The sequence below is a fragment of the Pleurodeles waltl genome, chromosome 7 (assembly GCF_031143425.1).
Source record: "Pleurodeles waltl isolate 20211129_DDA chromosome 7, aPleWal1.hap1.20221129, whole genome shotgun sequence".
NCBI classification, from domain to species: Eukaryota; Metazoa; Chordata; class Amphibia; order Caudata; family Salamandridae; genus Pleurodeles; species Pleurodeles waltl.
This window is the reverse complement of record NC_090446.1, coordinates 323,759,773-323,777,205: the sequence shown is the minus strand read 5'-3', so window position 1 is coordinate 323,777,205 and position 17,433 is coordinate 323,759,773. Positions and strand designations below refer to the sequence as shown.

The following is a 17,433-nucleotide window of genomic DNA, read 5'->3' as shown; positions in this document are numbered from 1 at the left end:
CGCATGACATCTTAGTACTTCCCAGGGAAGTCGTGGTCACTCAGGTCACAACCGGTGCTCTCATACACAGTATGGTCTCATATAAAAATGACAAAGGCAGTTTACGTTTTAAAGATTGGTTTAATAAAACGACTGCATTTTATACAGTAAGGCGTGGGCTGCAATAACCAGAACGACACAACACAGTAGGATTAAAATAGTAACGATGAGAGTGAAGCACAAGAATAAGGCTATCATAGTGCAACTATATTAAGTTTTCTCTAAGTTATATCTAAGCCTGCCTTTCAGGTTCCCCAGGGAGGACATGAACCCTCATACCTGAGCAACAGCATCTGCAACGGGGCAGTCAGCATCTAGTTGTAGGTTCCTGGTCGGAATCTCCCTCGGACATGTTTTAAGACTAGAAAGTGATTTTATAACGAACATCCAGATGTCTTAAGAAAATGTCCCTACGTAAGGATGCGTATCGTCTACGAACACTAGAGACTAAACTTCTACCACGTGTACCGGCAATGTACCAGACTGTAGCCTTGACTAAAGCACAGGGTGAGCAAGAATGCATTGTTTGAGAACACAGTGCTGAACTAAGCCAAACAGGGTGACAAAAAGAAATAAAACAAGACCGTAAAACTGGTTATTGTGAAATAACAGTGCGAGGCTAAATAAAATGTATCTAGGGCAAAGTGCACAGAGGCCTACTATGTTAACCTAACGTGCGTAAAGCTATATTAAAAATGGCTACACTACGACATGTATATCTGGAAACTGCATTGCAAAGAGTCACCTGTGTCCTAGAGGTTAAGGTCTCAGGCCATTACCCTAAAGGTTGAGGCTACCAGTGTAGGTGTGTCATTAGTCACATTCTTGCTTTACTTACTTTTCAAATTAAAATATTTAAGGTATATACAAAAATGCAATCACACTCCTTTTGCTTGACAAATACATTTTTCTTTTCAATTTGTACTAAAATATCTAAGTCTAAGTGTATCATTCATCAAATTCTAGAAAAGACTCTCTGTGGCCAAATCCAGCTGCATATGGCTGAAGGAGGTGTGTAGTGTGGGGCTGGCATTTATAGGGGTTTTGACACGGCCTGGCTGCAGGACAGGCCCTGTAGCCAACTCCCACCATGGCCACAGCTGGAGGTCATGCTTGGTGTGGAGCTGGGTGGTTAAAAGGGCTTTGCCACACGGCCTGGGCACAGGACATGCCCTGTGGCCAACCCCTGCTGAGCAGGATCTTTTGCCCATGTATGGCGCAGGGTTGCAAGAGAACAATGGAGGACAAAAAAGTGCATTTCCCATGCAAATTCTGATGGGGATTTTAGACATGACTACAGCCTGAAGCCTAAACTGCAGGATGGAATTATAGGTAATTTGGCTAAATGGTAGCTTTTACTCCAGAAAGCACCTTTTATGTTATTTGGTGTATATTAGTTAAGTAGTTTTTGAGCTATTACATGGAAAATAAATATAGATAAATAGGGCTGTGGATCCCAGAGAAATCATACTGAGATCTGATAGGCTGCCAACACTTGACTAGGAAGTGTTGGCAGCCATTTTGAGACTCCGCTGAAGCCGAGTCCCAAAATTAAATGGAGAAAAAAGAAAAGGGCACTGGGTACTAATACCTTAACCCCCTAGCCTTGGTCTTGGGGTCCACCTCCAGGGCAAAAATCATATTTTTTTAATTTACAGTGAAAGAGGAATAGATGACATGCCTAACTGAGAGCTCGTCGAAGACTGCGTCCCCTTTCTCCACCACTCTGCAAACGTGCCTCAAGGCACGCTACCCGTTTGGGGATGAATTCCCCTTGGCTGCTGAGGGTCACTGGGGGACAAGTCCCCCTCCTGTTACCATCAGTAAGTCCCACACATCTGGATTGGTGAGAACACCTTGAAGGGCCAGCCCCTTTCCTAACCAGTCTGCAGACACGTCTCCTGGCACTGCTTGTTGTGGGCTGAAGTCCCCTTGGCTGCTGAGTGTTGTTGGGGGGCAAAGAACCCCTCCTGTTACCACCAGTAAGTCCCATACAACAGCATTGCTGAGAGCTTGACAGAGGCCCCACACCCTTTCTCCACCACTATGAAAGTGTGCCTCCTGATGCACTACTCATTTGGGATGAAGTCCCCTTGGATGCTGAGGGTCTGGGGGGGGAGAAACTCCTCCTGTTTCCACCAGTAACTCCCACACAGTGGGATTACCGAGAGCTCATAAGAAGCCCTGCCCCCTTTCTCTACTACTATGCAAATACCCCTCTGGGTACACTACACTTTGGTGGATGAAGTTCCCTTGGATGTTGAGGGTTGTTGGGGGCCAAAAACCACTCCTATTACCACCAGTAAGCCCCACACAGCGGGAATGGCAAAAGCTCGTCAGAGTCCCCGGCCCCTTTTTTCCAACCACTGTATATACTCATAAAGCCACTCACACACCCACTCAGACACCCATAAAGCCACTCACAAACCCACTCACACACCCACCCAGCTACTCACACACCCACTCACAGACCCATACAGCCACTCACACAGCCACTCACAAACCCATACAGCATCTCTCACACTCACTCACTGATCTATACAGACACTCACCCACCCACTCTGAAAGGTTACAGGCTACAGTTAGTTAACCTTTGAAGTTCACTGAAAAGACTAAGGTTGCGGGGACATTATGGATAGGAAATATCATTAAAAACCCTACAAATTCACTGAAAAAACAAAGGTTACAGGGACGTTATAGTTAGGCTGAGATTTCACATGCACAAAGCCATTGAAACTCAGCAGTTATAGTTACCTGAACTTACTATAACTTACGCACCCCAACCATGCACAGTTTTTTTTGCCAAATCTTTTACTGTAAATATTACATTGATTTTATCGATAATGTTACTAAAGATGCCATGAGTGGGGTAATTTGTGAAGTAATTAGCATTGTGTGGCAAGGTCGTGAGTTATAGTTTCCCTAGGCACCAGTTATAGTTACTTGAGATAACTGTAACCTTTGGTTTTTTAAGTGAATTTCTATGTTTTTTTATTCTATTTTCTAACAATAACACACTCATAATTTCAATACACGGGGGAGGAGGCAGTTCCCAGGACTGTTGGAGGGGGCCTGCGCAGTACCCCTGCATTATTTCAAAATGCCCCTCCCAGGGGCTTCTTAAAAACCAGTGCAGGAGCCTGTGTTTATTTTTTTAATTATTTTTCCTGTGAATGTTCAACATTGTCCCAAAATTGTGGATTTTTCTTTTTATAAAAAGTGATTTTCACCCCAGCGCAGTCCCTCTGGCACCCCAGCACCAGAGCTAAGGGGTCAGGGTGCCCTTCACCTGGCTCCTTCTGTGCCACTTTCCTTCTGGGACTCAGCTGAAGCCAAGTCACAAGATAGCTGCCAACATTTTCTGGTTTGAAGTGTTGGCAGCCAATCAGAGCTCTGCAGTTCCATGCACAAGCTCCTAATATTGGTGAAGTTGTTGAGGTTCTGTGGCCCTAGATATACAATTTTTTCCCGTTAATATCTCAAAAACGACTGAACGGATTTACACTAAATAACTGAAAATGTAATCTGCGTTCTGTCAAATTTGGTGTAATTCCATCCAGTGGTTTGGGCTATAGTCATATTCAAAACTCCTAAGGGAGTTAACATGGGAAACATGCATTTTATTTTTGACCTCCCCCTTTTTCTCAGCCCCTGCTTAACAGATGACCCTGAAACTTCCTGTGCATAACAAGAGTCATCTGCACACTTTTTGAAAAATTCGTGGAGATTCGTCAAGCGGTGCCAAAGATTTAGGCAAGTCAAAAAATGCTTTTTCTATGGAAACATGGCCCTCACTATAAGAAAACTAGTGGTGACCGCTACTAGTAAATATATATATATATATATATATATATATATATATATCTTTATTCTATTTTTTAAAATTATGAAAACCCATTTACTTAGTACATGAATAAACATAAAGTCATAGTCAGTGACATTATTAGCAAGGAATTTGTGGTGCTCACATACTCTGGGCCCATCTGCCTCCAGTTCATTATAAACACTGTCTCAAGTCCTGAACATTCGTGTGATATCTGGGTTTTGTAGTCTTCTTTGGTTTTCCTTGATCTAATTAGCTTAACATGTTTTGAAAATAATGATTTGTTGATAACATTTTCAGGATTCGAAAGAATATCTGTAATATACTGGAGTAAGGCAGTTACTGTGTAAGACACAGAAGGTTTACAGAGGGCACGCCCAGGTACTGTGTGAATAACACTGTACAGTACACATGGACAATCCAGTATAATAATTGAACACATACTTTCTGATTGTGTGTTACCGGATGGTACATTTTAAATACTTTGTGCATTTAGTTTGGAGAAGTTAAAAATTTGCCACCAAAGTATGTGTAATGTTCACAAGATCATACACATTACATTAAATGAATTTTGCTTGCTTCTTGAGTAACTTTGCTCTGTGAGATTATACCTTGCACAAAAAATGTCATATGGAAGGCCAGCAGAGTAGTGGTTCACAAACATTCGTGAAGAAACATTTTCCACTTAAACCATTTTTCGGAGGGCAAAACTCCAATACAATTTGCCATCCCACAAAGCAGTAAACATTTCACACATTTCGTTTAATGTGTTTTTCTCGAATTACAACCGAATGCGCCAGTAAAACAAAAGTTTTGCATAGCTTACTTTGATTCTATGTATCACAGTTTCAAGTCTTCACCTTTTTTTTTCAGTATGGCACTATTGTCATCTAGACAACTATATTATTATACCTATGTAAATGGCTAGAAACCTCAATCCTCAAAGGGACCTAATAAGTCAAATAACTCCGCAGCCCAAAATTCTAGGGATGTGCTGGATGCCATAAATAGTGCTCAGTGTCGATCGCTGAGCAAGAACTCTCACTTGACATGACCGCAATGGCCTCGGGAACATATCCTTGCGATACCTTTTGACAGTCTACCGACACGTTAAGTCATTGGAATTAAGGGGTAGTTTAAAGAGCCCCCAGCACCTCCTTGCGCCTCATCAGGGTCAAAATCGCTGTGATAAATTTACAAAGTGTCATAATGCATGCATTTCGCAAGTTTGTAACCCTTTGCTCTACATTATGCGTGCACCATGCATTATTTATGCAAAGGGGGCATTCCCAGGCTGGGGAGGGTGGGGGGCTGACAAAATGGTGCAAAGAAATCTAAGAGATCTCGTTGCATCATTTTTTTCGGCACTTTTAATACCTGCTCAGAGACACAGCATTGTTTACAATGGGCCTCAATGAGCTTTGCAGGATTAGCGTAAATATTCTTGACTCTAATCCTGCAAAGCTCTGAACTAACGTCAAAAATTCTGATGATAGTTCCCTAATTACCACCAACGTGCACCGCATCTTAGATATGGCGCACACATGGTGGCATTAGGGGGTGCGCTAAGTAGTGCAAGAAAAGTGGCGCTGCACTGGGTGCAGCGCCACCTTTATTAAATCTGGCCCTAAGTTTTTTAGGATTTATTTTAACATTACAATAAAGTGTTTGATTTTGTCACTTTATTAAGCCTTGCTAGCTCAAAAGTCTAAACATTGTTCAAGAGTCAAGTAAGACTGGAGATTGAAAAGTGTAGAATCTTGTTATGAAGGAAATTCTCACATTAATTTGGAACACGATGGGCAGGTTGATAGAAGGCCAGTGCAAAATGTTAATTAGACTCATACATTTAGCAAAATTTGTGAATTTTATATCAAACAAAATGTGTAAAATTGGCAAAATGTCACATTACACATCACGCATTATAGTCTACATCCAAGCAGATGCCACCTCTTTCTTTGTTACATTTTTGAAAAGTGGTGTGGATAAGCTATATGTTTCAGAAGGATTTTCTCTCTTTCACCATGTACTATAATTTGCACAAAATGTAAAATGTACCTGTTGGGAATTGAGTCACTGGTTGAGGGGGTGAAACCCTACTCAAGCAGCAACCAAAATCTCTGTCAGGGTGAGACACAAGCAGGCCCCAAATTAACCTATGCTCAACCCTCTGGTAGGATGGCACAAAATCAGCGAGGCTTAACTTAGCAGCGGCAATGTGTAAAGTATTTATGCAGCACTCGAAACAATGAAAACACAAAACAAGAGAAATCCCACTCCACTTTAGAAAAAAGAGTAAAGGCTAATACATTTTCTGTCATGGTTGTATGATGGACCAAGCATGCAATTACCACGCATGACTTTACAATGTGGTAATTACAACACATAAGTAATAACCACGCATTCACTTACAGCGAAAGTATTTTACCACGCAAATGCCTTTCACATACATACATTTACCAGGAAAATTTAGCTCTAAAGGAATGGTTGGTAAAGAAATATGTGTGGTAAAAAGTAAACTGATATGTATAACCTATGATATATATAAAATGCCAAATCTGGCATCTCCCAGGAACATCCACCAAAGCGGGGTCAGTGCGAGTTGCGAATGCCAGCAGCCCCCAAACATTTACAAAAGAAGAGTGCCGCGTATCGCATGCACCAAAAAGCTTGCACTCCAAGGCTTGCTATCTGTGAAAGATAACTTATTGGCAATGCGTTTTGATCTCAACTGACATCTTCTTTACAGCCAGTTCAACAAATGATTGCACCACCACCCATAAAAACTAATAAAACTTATCACAACAGAAATAATAGAAAGACTCTTCTCCATTCTCATAGAGGAAAGACTACATGCCATACGGATAAGAATTATATATTGCATCAATACCATTTTTTAAATACAGGAATTACCTTTCCTCCACAGATTCAATTTATCCTTCAAACAGTGAATTCTAAATTTAATGACTAGATATTTAATAAACATCATCAAAGGCTCACTCAATGATAACTCCTATGTCATGATTGAAAAACTTGATCAAAGCATAGAAATATTCCATAGTATACACTCCCAATTTAGTATGTATTCCAAAAACTTCAAAATCATTATGGCCCGGTGGTTGTATAGTCCTCCTTATCAAATGTAAACATAAAACAAATCAACTAAAAACCCAACACCAAATTGTCAAAACTCAGTACACTCACAATAATATATAAAGAGTGGAATGCAGTGCACAAGAATACATCGGTTCATAATACAAACAAGATTCCATCATAATGTAAATGAAGTGAGAAACCTCTGAGTACTTTTTCTTTAACACAGAGAATAGGCTTCAGCCAATATGTAGGGAAAATTCCTGATCAGAGTTAATCCCTTCTGGGCCTTACAGTTGAGACGTACAATGTACTCTGACTCCATTATACAAAGTTTTCTTTCTCTGTTGCCTTCTCTCATAGTTGTCACCACTCTGTCAATCCCAAAGAAAGAGAGCGTATCAGGATTTTAGGAATGCACTTGTTGCCAATATCTCGCAACCGGATAACTCTGATAATGATTTCTAATAGCTCTCAAATTTTCCAGAATCCATTTCTTCACCAGAAAAATGGTACTGCCCACATAACGTAAACCACATGGGCATATGAGAACATAAACACAGAAATCACTAGTACATGTGATGAACTTGCTAATCTGAAGCTTCTGTCCATCGGGCAGAAGATAAGTCTTAATACTCTTGCTACCCCCTGCACGCTTTACACTTCCCATATTTGTAGAACCCCCTCTGTTGCATTAACTAACCACCATGCTTGGCATCCCTTTTAAAATCACTGTGTACCAGCATGTCTCTGACTGACCATCATTTTCTCTAACTAATGAGAGGATGGGGTGACACTTTATGACCAATCACAGAATCCGATTTGACTAGATGCCAATGTTTGGAAATTATTCTCCTAATTTCCTGTGATTCCACATTGTAAGTTGTAATCAGTCTCACCCTCCCCTCGTCACTAATGACTCTGGGTTTCTTGACAAAAATATATTTTCTGGAAACTGTGCTCACTCTCTCTTTGGCTGCTATAAGTACTCTACTAGGATAACCTCTTGCCTGAAATCTACATAACACAGCAGCCTTCTCTTTCTCAAAGGCCTCAGTGCTGTAGCATTTCCATCTAGCCCTAAACAGTTCCCCATAGGGGTACTCCACTTCAACTTGGTTGCATGATGGCTATGTGCATGCATCAAACTATTGCCCACTGTCTTTTTTCGATGAAGAGAAGTCTGGACTTTACCTTCTTTGATCTCTACATGTACATCCAAAAAATCACTTACAGTATCATGTATCTGATGTGTAAAAAACAAATTCCACTCATTATGTGAAATAAATGACAGAAAGTCCACAGGGACCATCCCAAATGACAAACATGTCATTGATATATCTTATCCAAAGTGCGATATGTTTGGTCCATTCTTCATTTTCCTCTGCCCAAATATTTTGTTGCTCCCACCACACCATGAAGATACCTGAAAGACTTGGTGCAAAGCAACTTCCCATCGCTGTTCCAATAACCTGTCTGTATCATTTTTTGTTAAAAGGAAATAAATTATGGCTTAGAAAGAAATTCAACATGTCCAGAAACATCATTGTATGATCATACAAGTAGATAGCTTTATCTCTAAAAACTTATCTGCATGCTCCAATCTCCAGCTTATGATCAATGTAGGTGTACAATGACATTGCATCAATAGTGAGGAGGAGATATGTGGGCTACCACGGTACCTCCTCAAATTTTTAAAATAAATTCAGCACTGTCCCTACAATACGAAGGTAGACTCAAAACATAAGGTAACAAATGAAAAAGAGACTACTATTGGCTGAAATGACAGGTTTTCCAGTGGGGTTGGTCTTATCCTCATGTATTTTAGGAAGCTTGTAAAAACATGGCACCACATGTTTCTGTGCATATAGAAACTGAAATTCATTTGCACTAAGCAGACCCCGTCCCCTCCAATCACTAAGCTGACAATGATAACGGGAAATAGACTGTTTTGTAGATCTCATATGAAGAGTTCTCATAGTCACTCAAACTTGTAGGTTGACAATCAGCCTCCCATAGATATTATTCAAAATCCCATAGTACTACATTTACCCCTTTATCAGAATGTTCAATCACTATATTAGAGTCCTGTTACAATGTGTGCAAAGCCAATTCCTGGGATGTAGTCAGGTTCTCAGCAAAACAATTATCACTCTTTTGCCATAATCTCAGAAGATCTCTAACTACCACTTCATGAAAAGTATCTATGCTATCATGTGGGGAATTCTGGTTACATCTAGATTTAGGTCTGCAAGGATTACTGTCCGTTCTAACTAATTAAAAATTCATGGATACCAAGAAATTCCTCTATGTCTCAAAGGTAAGCCCCCCATTCTCCAATTCATGTAAAGCCATAAGTCCCCCAAAATCACTCAGACATAATTCATCAAAAGTATGATCTATACAGGAGCCAGTGCTGTGAATTTTCTCAGGTCTATCCTTTTGCTGTGCAAAGATTTTCAACAGCTTAAGTTTGGGGCAAAAATAGTACATATTCGCTACCTGATAAAAGGACAAACCTAATTCTAAAAGAGATTGTTCCCCCTCGTTTAGTTCATGTGAAGACAAATTGATAACAGTTAGTTGGTTCTCACCCATTATTTCTTCTTTATTTGTCGTGTTGATCTCCTAAGTGGGGCTACTGTCTTGCTTCACTTGCCTTCCTATCCTAGTCTTCCACCTTTTCCATTGCTGTCGCCTTTTCCTCCTGGCCATGGTTTTCCCCATGGGCCTCTGCTTTTCCGTAGAAAATTATACTCATCAATGGTAGACAGTAGCAATGGATCTTTATTACTCACATTTGGCGGCTCATCTGGTTCTGAATAAATTTCAGACCCTGATTCCGATGTCACGAATTCCTGTTGTCGCAACATCCCTCCTTGCTAAAACTGTTTGACAACATTATCAAATTTTCTTCTAAAAATAAGGATGCGACCTGAGGCTTAATCCTGTTTGTCCATTAATTTTTTTTCTCATCTTTGTCTGAAATATATACATATTTGTGGATATATTTAAATATATGTACACACTCACGCACTCACACCTTGCCACCCACAAACCCTACCCATCCTAACCCTAAAATCTCCCTCACCACCTAAAGACCCATACCCACCCTAAGCCCTAAACACTCCTTACCACCCCAAAACCCATACCCACCCTAAATCCCAAACACCCCTAACCATCCAAAAGCCCACACCCACCCAAAACATAAAAATGACCTTACCACCCTAAAGCCCATACCCACCCTAAAACCTAAAAATGCCCTTACCACCCTAAATTCCATGCAAACCATAAAACCTAAAAATGCCCTTATCACCCAAAACCCATACACTCCCTAAAACCTACAAATGCCCTTACCACCCCAAAACCCATACCCACCCTAAAACATAAAATGCCCTTAACACCCTAAAATCAATACACACCCTAAAACCTAAAAACTCGTTACCACCCCAAAACCCATACTCATCCTAAAACCTAAAAAGTGCCATACCCACCCAACAACCATTACCCACCCTAAAAACGATATATATATATATATATATATATATATATATATATATATATATATATATATACATATATTTAAACCACTTAATACTTACCTATCTTACCTGCAAAACCTTTACCACGCATAAACCTTTACCATTCATGCCTTCACAAAATAAAAAAAATACTTAGCTATAAAACCTTTACCACGCATGTACTTTTACCATTGCTGCCTTTAAAACAAAATTTGTTGTAAAGACATGCATGGTAAAGATATATTTGTAGTAAAAGCATGGGTGGTAAAGGCATGCTTTTTAAAGACTTATGCATAGTGAAGGCATCGTTGCCAACGCATTTGTGTGGTAAAGGCATTGTTCTTAACGATGTTTCCCTCTGACACCAAAACAACAAAAATCTAATCAGTAGAACCGGAGATATGTAATCTCAAGGTTTTTAAGTGAAAACGTTGCTAAGAAGCACAAAGTGCCTATTGGGTTATCTGGTCATGCCGGACCAGGAAAAAGTCTCAAGTTCAGGCCAAACATGATGGAGCATGGCCCCTATACAGGGTTGCAGTTGGTACGCTGAACTCAGTACCTTAATTCCTGGTCTGTGGAGCTTTGTGAGATCCTGCATCTAGGCTGGGTGTGCAGTGGCGGTTATGAGCAGACTGTGGACTGCAATGTGAGGTTCAGCTTTGGGGATGTGTAGCTCTGGTGCAGTTCCAATGCGGTTGTGAAGAGATAAGCTGAATCAGTTTGGCTCACAGGACAACAGCTGGGCTGGCATAGCACTTTAGGCTCACTCCCAAGAATTTAGCACTGGTTGGCAGTGGTACAGTGAGCACATTCCTAACATTTAACAAAAATGGCTTAGAAAACAGGAGGGTAAAGAGAAACAGTTTGGGGATAACTCTTCAGACAGTACAAATCCAACAGTACCAAACCAATAAAATAAATAAATGGCATGTCACACTTCTACTTTTAGCACTCTCTTCACATGTTCTGAATGTCAAATAAAAAGTGTCATCATCAATAAATATTCTGCGATACATTCAGGTTTGGATTTTCAGCAAACCAATCAGACTACGCTCTCTCTTGAGTTAGCTTCTGCCTTTGCACTGACCAATGCTATGATTGGAGTGCACGCAATTATACAAATGGAATGAGTCTGCCTTTGGCCACGATGTGTTCATGAGAATACGAAAATAATGACTAGTAAGGAGGCCACTGCTCAGGATGTGAATGGGGCAGACAAAGCCTTCAATGCTAAATCCTCACAGAAATCATCTCCTAGTTTAACATTCCATTGGAACCAAGGTACCATATATAGACTAGTCCTTTATAAATTCCTGGTTCAGATCAACATATCAAAATGAACTGCCAGACTCTGATCCTTTGTGAACTATACCATATCTCGAACAAGGCCTGATGGAGACCCATCTCTCCTTCAGCACCATAAATCTCTGTAGGTTAAGTAAAGATCTTCTCTTATATAAAACTCTGTAATTCCTTGAGGTATATTTAAAAAAAAGAAAATCCCGAATCATGTCTTTCAGACACACAGTAGACCAACTAATCCCTTATCTGCAACTAATCCATTCCAGATGCATCCCATATTTGGTGTCCAGTCTCTGCTCTGGACCCAGGTGCATGCCCAGATTTACCTTTGCATCCGTTCCACAACCAAAATGTCTATTTATCCCTGTTTCATAACTTCATAGATTCCTGTAATCGAGTCCCGGTTGCTACATTGTGTGTCCTCCATTAGCTTCCAACTATCACTATCTTCCAGTCCATATTCTCATGTCTATATCTAAGGTCACCTTTGAGAATAGTCTGGTTAGCCTGGAAAAAATGCCTTATTTGTGACTATTATGTAACAGTGAGATACTAATTGCGTTCTTGTCCTTTCTTCAGATGACCATTCTAGGGTGAGGCTGCAGTTGGTTGATGGAGACCCACACTCAGACTACATCAATGCAAACTATCTGGATGTAAGTATACTATGCCAATCCAATTTCTGTTGACGGAAAACACTGAGCACTTGCATGCACTGTGCCTCTAGTCTTTGAAGGATCCATAAACTACTGTAAAACCTGTTTAACCCCAAACACCTCCTTGTGTGGAGTTTGTTGACAGACATTTTGCTCCAGGATGTAGTTGCCATTTGGCTGAGTGTCAAGATCTCCCAGTAGGAGCAATAGCTCACACTCTATCAATAGTTTAAAATAAATAAGCATCATTTTAACAATTCAATATAGTTGCATCAGTGACTATTCTGGGACTTTGCATAAACAAGGTTAATAAATTACATTTTAGGTCAATATGTATTACCATATTAACATTCCTATTCATGACGCACATAAAACAAGTTCTTTTTACTATAGTAGTATCTATTGAGAAGCAAGAAACATGTAGGCTTCTGCATTATGGACCAATTTGTTGTTGATTTACACTTTTCTTTTTACAGCACAACTGTCTCTCCGAGCTTTAAAAACATCTCAAATTTCAGTTTCCCTACAATACCAAACTTGAAACTTCATACTGAAGCTCTGGTGCTGGACAGAGTTTCTGAAATAAATTAAGATATTTTTCTTCTCGACTTCTTTAGGAAGAGCATCTCCATTTTAGTTCACATTGGTTAGGGCGGTGATGTAATACAAGGAAATGCACACACTGAATGCTTGTTTTGCAAAGGTGTTTGCTGGGCTCAGCGACAGAACTATTTTCAGAGCACAAGGGCTTAAGTGAGATGCTTACAATTATTATTGCACTTATTGTGAGGTGTCTGCTTAGTTGTACATTTAGCACAAAAGAACTGCAGCGGCCGAGCAACACTACTAGTTGTGGAGTAATTGCACACCTTTTTATTTGAACAGTGCTTTGCAACAATGGCAAAGTAGCAGTGACTTCAATGCTACATTGGGATTCTCCAAGGCGCATCACACCCTCAAGCAGGGAATGCGACTGGTTCTCCTGAAATTTGCTAGTTTGAGACACGGTAGCCTAGCCAGCACTATACTTCTAGTGCGCCTTCAGCTGATCACCATACCGGAAGATGTTGCTAACCTACCATTAGGGACAAGAAGGATAGAGTAGTTTGTTGCTCAAATGGGGCATTCCTTTTTTAAGAACAAGTCCCTCAACCATCATGGTGTTATGTGTCATACTACAAAAAACAGAATCAATTAAGGAAATCAGTGCTCTACAAGTTGAAAGTTATACCAGACATGGAACAACTCATGGCCAATCCTTTTCGGACAAAGGTCTAAATTCTTTATTTGAAACAATTTCCAAAATGTAATGTATTTTCTTTATTCTAGTGTCTTACACAAATCTAGTTTGGGACATTGGAGTGTTGTAACAAGCAATATTTCAGAGAAAGGGGAAGAGCAATTGTGCACTACTACAACTTTCTGTGGACAGCGCTAGCCAATGGTAATGGCAACCTTCTCAGATAATTTTTGGGTACTGCACTTTTGTATTACTAACTAAGCACTGCACGTGTGGTATAGGTCTCAACTCCTGGTAAAATTCTGGTATCAGTTGTGTAAACTATCTATTTGCAAAACATAATTCTAGAGGAGGAGCAGCAGAAAGTGGGACCCTCCTGGGTGGTACACCAGGGTGCATCTAAAATTGGGTGGAGAGAACACATCAAAGGGATGTTATGAGCAGACTCTTTCCTGGCTGCCATTTCTTTTATTATTTTTTAGGTTTTGCCATGTGCTGTGCTTGTGAAATCTATTGCATTAAATATATCTCTTGTTTTCCTTGCTTTCATTGGGCCCTGCGCTCGCCACTTAATTTTTCTCCATTTCTATTGGCTGGCACACTATTTTCTTGCATTTACTAATGTTTGCTCCTTTTTGTGTTTGCCCTAATAAGTGTCCCGAGGCCCAAGTACCGTTTTCATCCACTTCTGCGTTTAAAGGGTGTTTTCTGACAATATTTGTTTTGCCTTGTCCGATGACTGCACGTATTTAAAGCATGATTTCTGACAGATTTTCATATCTGTTGGCAAGCTGCATTTTTTTGGCTTTGACCAATGCCAATTATTTAATTGTCTTCTTTTAACCTGCATTTAAAGCAGGGTTGATAATTGTATGTTTTTTTAGGATTTTCCATTTTTCCAACGCATTTCACAATATTTACAGCAGCTATCTCGGATGCCTTTAAATCACCTCGTCGAACCACCCCTTTATAAAGTGTTTGTTGGATGAATTTTTAAAATTTATTGTCTGAACTTACTGAAATGTTACATTGAATTGACCCATTTACGCAGTTACTTTTCGCATGTTGATTAAGTGTTCGCCTGCTGTACACATCAAAAGCGTGAATGGTATCTTCTCAGCACCCATTTGTACTGTGCTTGCGAGAAGTATGATTTCTTCATTTTTTGGGCATAATGACTCCTAATTTTGGCATTACTTCTATAACCTATTTGATTAAATATATTCGGGAACCAGGATTGGCTATAATTATTTGTTTCTCCTGCACTTTATTTACTTCAACTCTTTCATTCAGCACGCATTCCAAGCCAGGCGGCAAGCTGCATTTTTTTTTTTATTTCTGACCAACGGCATTTATTTAATCAGCTTCTGCCACCATGCATTACAAGCAGCATTAATACTTGTATGTTCTATTGGGATTCTCCTATGCATTTCATAACATATACACTATCTATATGTGATGCGTTTTACTCATTTTCGCACAGGACCACCCTTTTATAACGTTTTTGATAGACTTTTTAAAGTTTATCTGATCTTTCTTTAAACTCCCATTACATAAACGCATTTACACATTTACAAAAAGCTCTATCGATCTCTAACGCTTTTCTAGTTAGTTTCTCATCACAGAATTATTTGAAAGTGTGCTTGTTAGATAAACCTGACTCTATCCCATATGTTGATGTATAGCCGCAAAAGCTTAAAGGCCGCTTCACGGACTGATTAACTATGCCTAAGATCTGTATTCTGGAAAAATACTCGTCAAAGTCTTGTTACCATGTTGTGGGGAAGTTGCAATTGAGCCCAGACAAGGAGTCCAGGTAGGGAGAGCCCTCCCCTAGGCCTTGCAGTACTACACCACAACTATGAGGCCAAGGGAAGTGGGAGGCACCCACTTCCCTAGGCCTCACAACCTTGGTCTAGTGCTGAGAGGCCCAGAAGACGGAGTCCCACCCCCCACCTGTGACATCCAGCCATGTTCTAGCACTGTGAGAGCCAAGGGAATGTTGCCTCATCCCCTGGGCCTCATAGATATGTTCTAGTGCTGAGAGGCCAATGTGATAAGCCCTCAGAATCATGGTCTAATGCTGCAAGTACCAGTTAAGGTGGCCACCTTTCCATTATTACTTCGGAGGATTATGTGTGCACATGGAGACAGTACACATTGTTCTGGAGCAGGGGGCAAAATTCACTTAGTACATTTTTGAGTTGTCATTCTGATGTCCCCTCCAAATCAGGCCATCTTAAATGGTAACTCAGCTGGGGAATGAGTAGATCAACTCTGAATACTATTCATATTGTATTTGCTTTCTAATCACTTTGCCACCTCCCAGAGTAAGCCTTAACTGCTTCTGTTGTAAATTTGGAGAGAAAAGTTTAGAAATTTAAAACCTCTGCTATACAAATGCAATAAAATAGTCTTAAGATTTGAAACACGAATGGTAAATACCAGTATCTATAACGATACTGCCAAATAACTTCTAATTTTAGCTTTACTACTTTAACTCATATGCTAGGAAACAATGGTATCCGAAAGCCAAAGTAACATATACATGGGAAGGGCAGTCCCTTGGCCCTGCCATCAGAATCACTGCCACTCCATTTGTGGTCCAGTGAAATAGTTGTAAATGAACTAAGAGACATGGTTCAAGTCCTGGTTGCCCATTTAGCCAAATGGTGTGCTTTTGGCCAAACACTTTTTCAATGCTATTTCTCCCCTTCCATTGTTTGCAAGATTTAAAAGCTGCTACTAAGCGTGTAAATAAAAAATGGACTATATGTTACCTGGTTGACGGGAGAAGTGCTACATCACATGTCATATTCACCAACATTCAATGCAATTGTAAATGTATAGCTTCTACAGCAAAACTGACTGTGAGTGCAGACTTGAGTCTACTAATGTTACAAACTATTTGAATCTGGACATATGAAAACTCTCTGCATTTCTGTCCACTGATTTTAGGGAAGAAATAGATTCTAAGGGGCATATTTATACTCTGTTTGCGCCGGAATTGCGTAGTTTTTTTTTACGCAAATCCTACGCAATGCTAACTCCATATTTATACTTTGGCGTTAGACCGGTCTAGCGCCAAAGATCTTGGAGTTTGCGTCATTTTTTAGCGTGGACACCTACCTTGCGTTAATGATATGCAAGGTAGGCGTTCCCGTCTAAAAAATGACTCCAAGGCACGTGCGCCTTATTTAAACTCCAGTGCAAAAATGACGCACGGGAGTGGGCGGGTCAAAAAAAATGACGTCCAGCCGCCTTTGCATCATTTTTTAACGCCTGGTCAGGACAGGCGTTAAGGGACCTGTGGGCTCGGAAGGAGCCCAGAGGTGCCCTCCCATGCCCCCAGGGACACCCCCAGTCACCCTTGCCCACCCCAGGAGGACGCCCAAGGATGGAGGGACCCATCCCAGGGAACTTAAGGTAAGTTCAGGTAAGTAATTTATTTTTTATTTTTTTGTGGCATAGGGGGGCCTGATTTGTGTCCCCCTACATGCCACTATGCCCAATGACCATGCCCAGGGGACATAAGTCCCCTGGGCATGGTTATTCGGGCAAGGGGGCATGACTCCTGTCTGTGCTAAGACAGGAGTCATTTCAATGGGGGTTGGGAGTAAAAAAAAATGACGCAAATCGGGTTGAGGCAGATTTTTTGCCTCAGACCGACTTGCCCCATTTTTTGACGCCCAAGCTCCATTTACCCCTACGACGGCGCTGCCTGGTGTGGGTCATTTTTTTTGACGCACACCAGTC

General features: G+C 40.5%; 1 protein-coding gene across 1 annotated transcript in view; it reads left to right on the top strand.

Annotated features, from left to right (window-relative positions):
- PTPRT (protein tyrosine phosphatase receptor type T) overlaps window positions 1-17,433 on the top strand; it is a 1,804,620-nt gene that overhangs the window by 1,634,991 nt on the left and 152,196 nt on the right. The window contains exon 22 of the mRNA XM_069243772.1: window positions 12,361-12,437. Coding sequence (XP_069099873.1) covers window positions 12,361-12,437 — 77 coding nt within the window. The remainder of the gene's footprint in view (window positions 1-12,360; window positions 12,438-17,433) is intronic.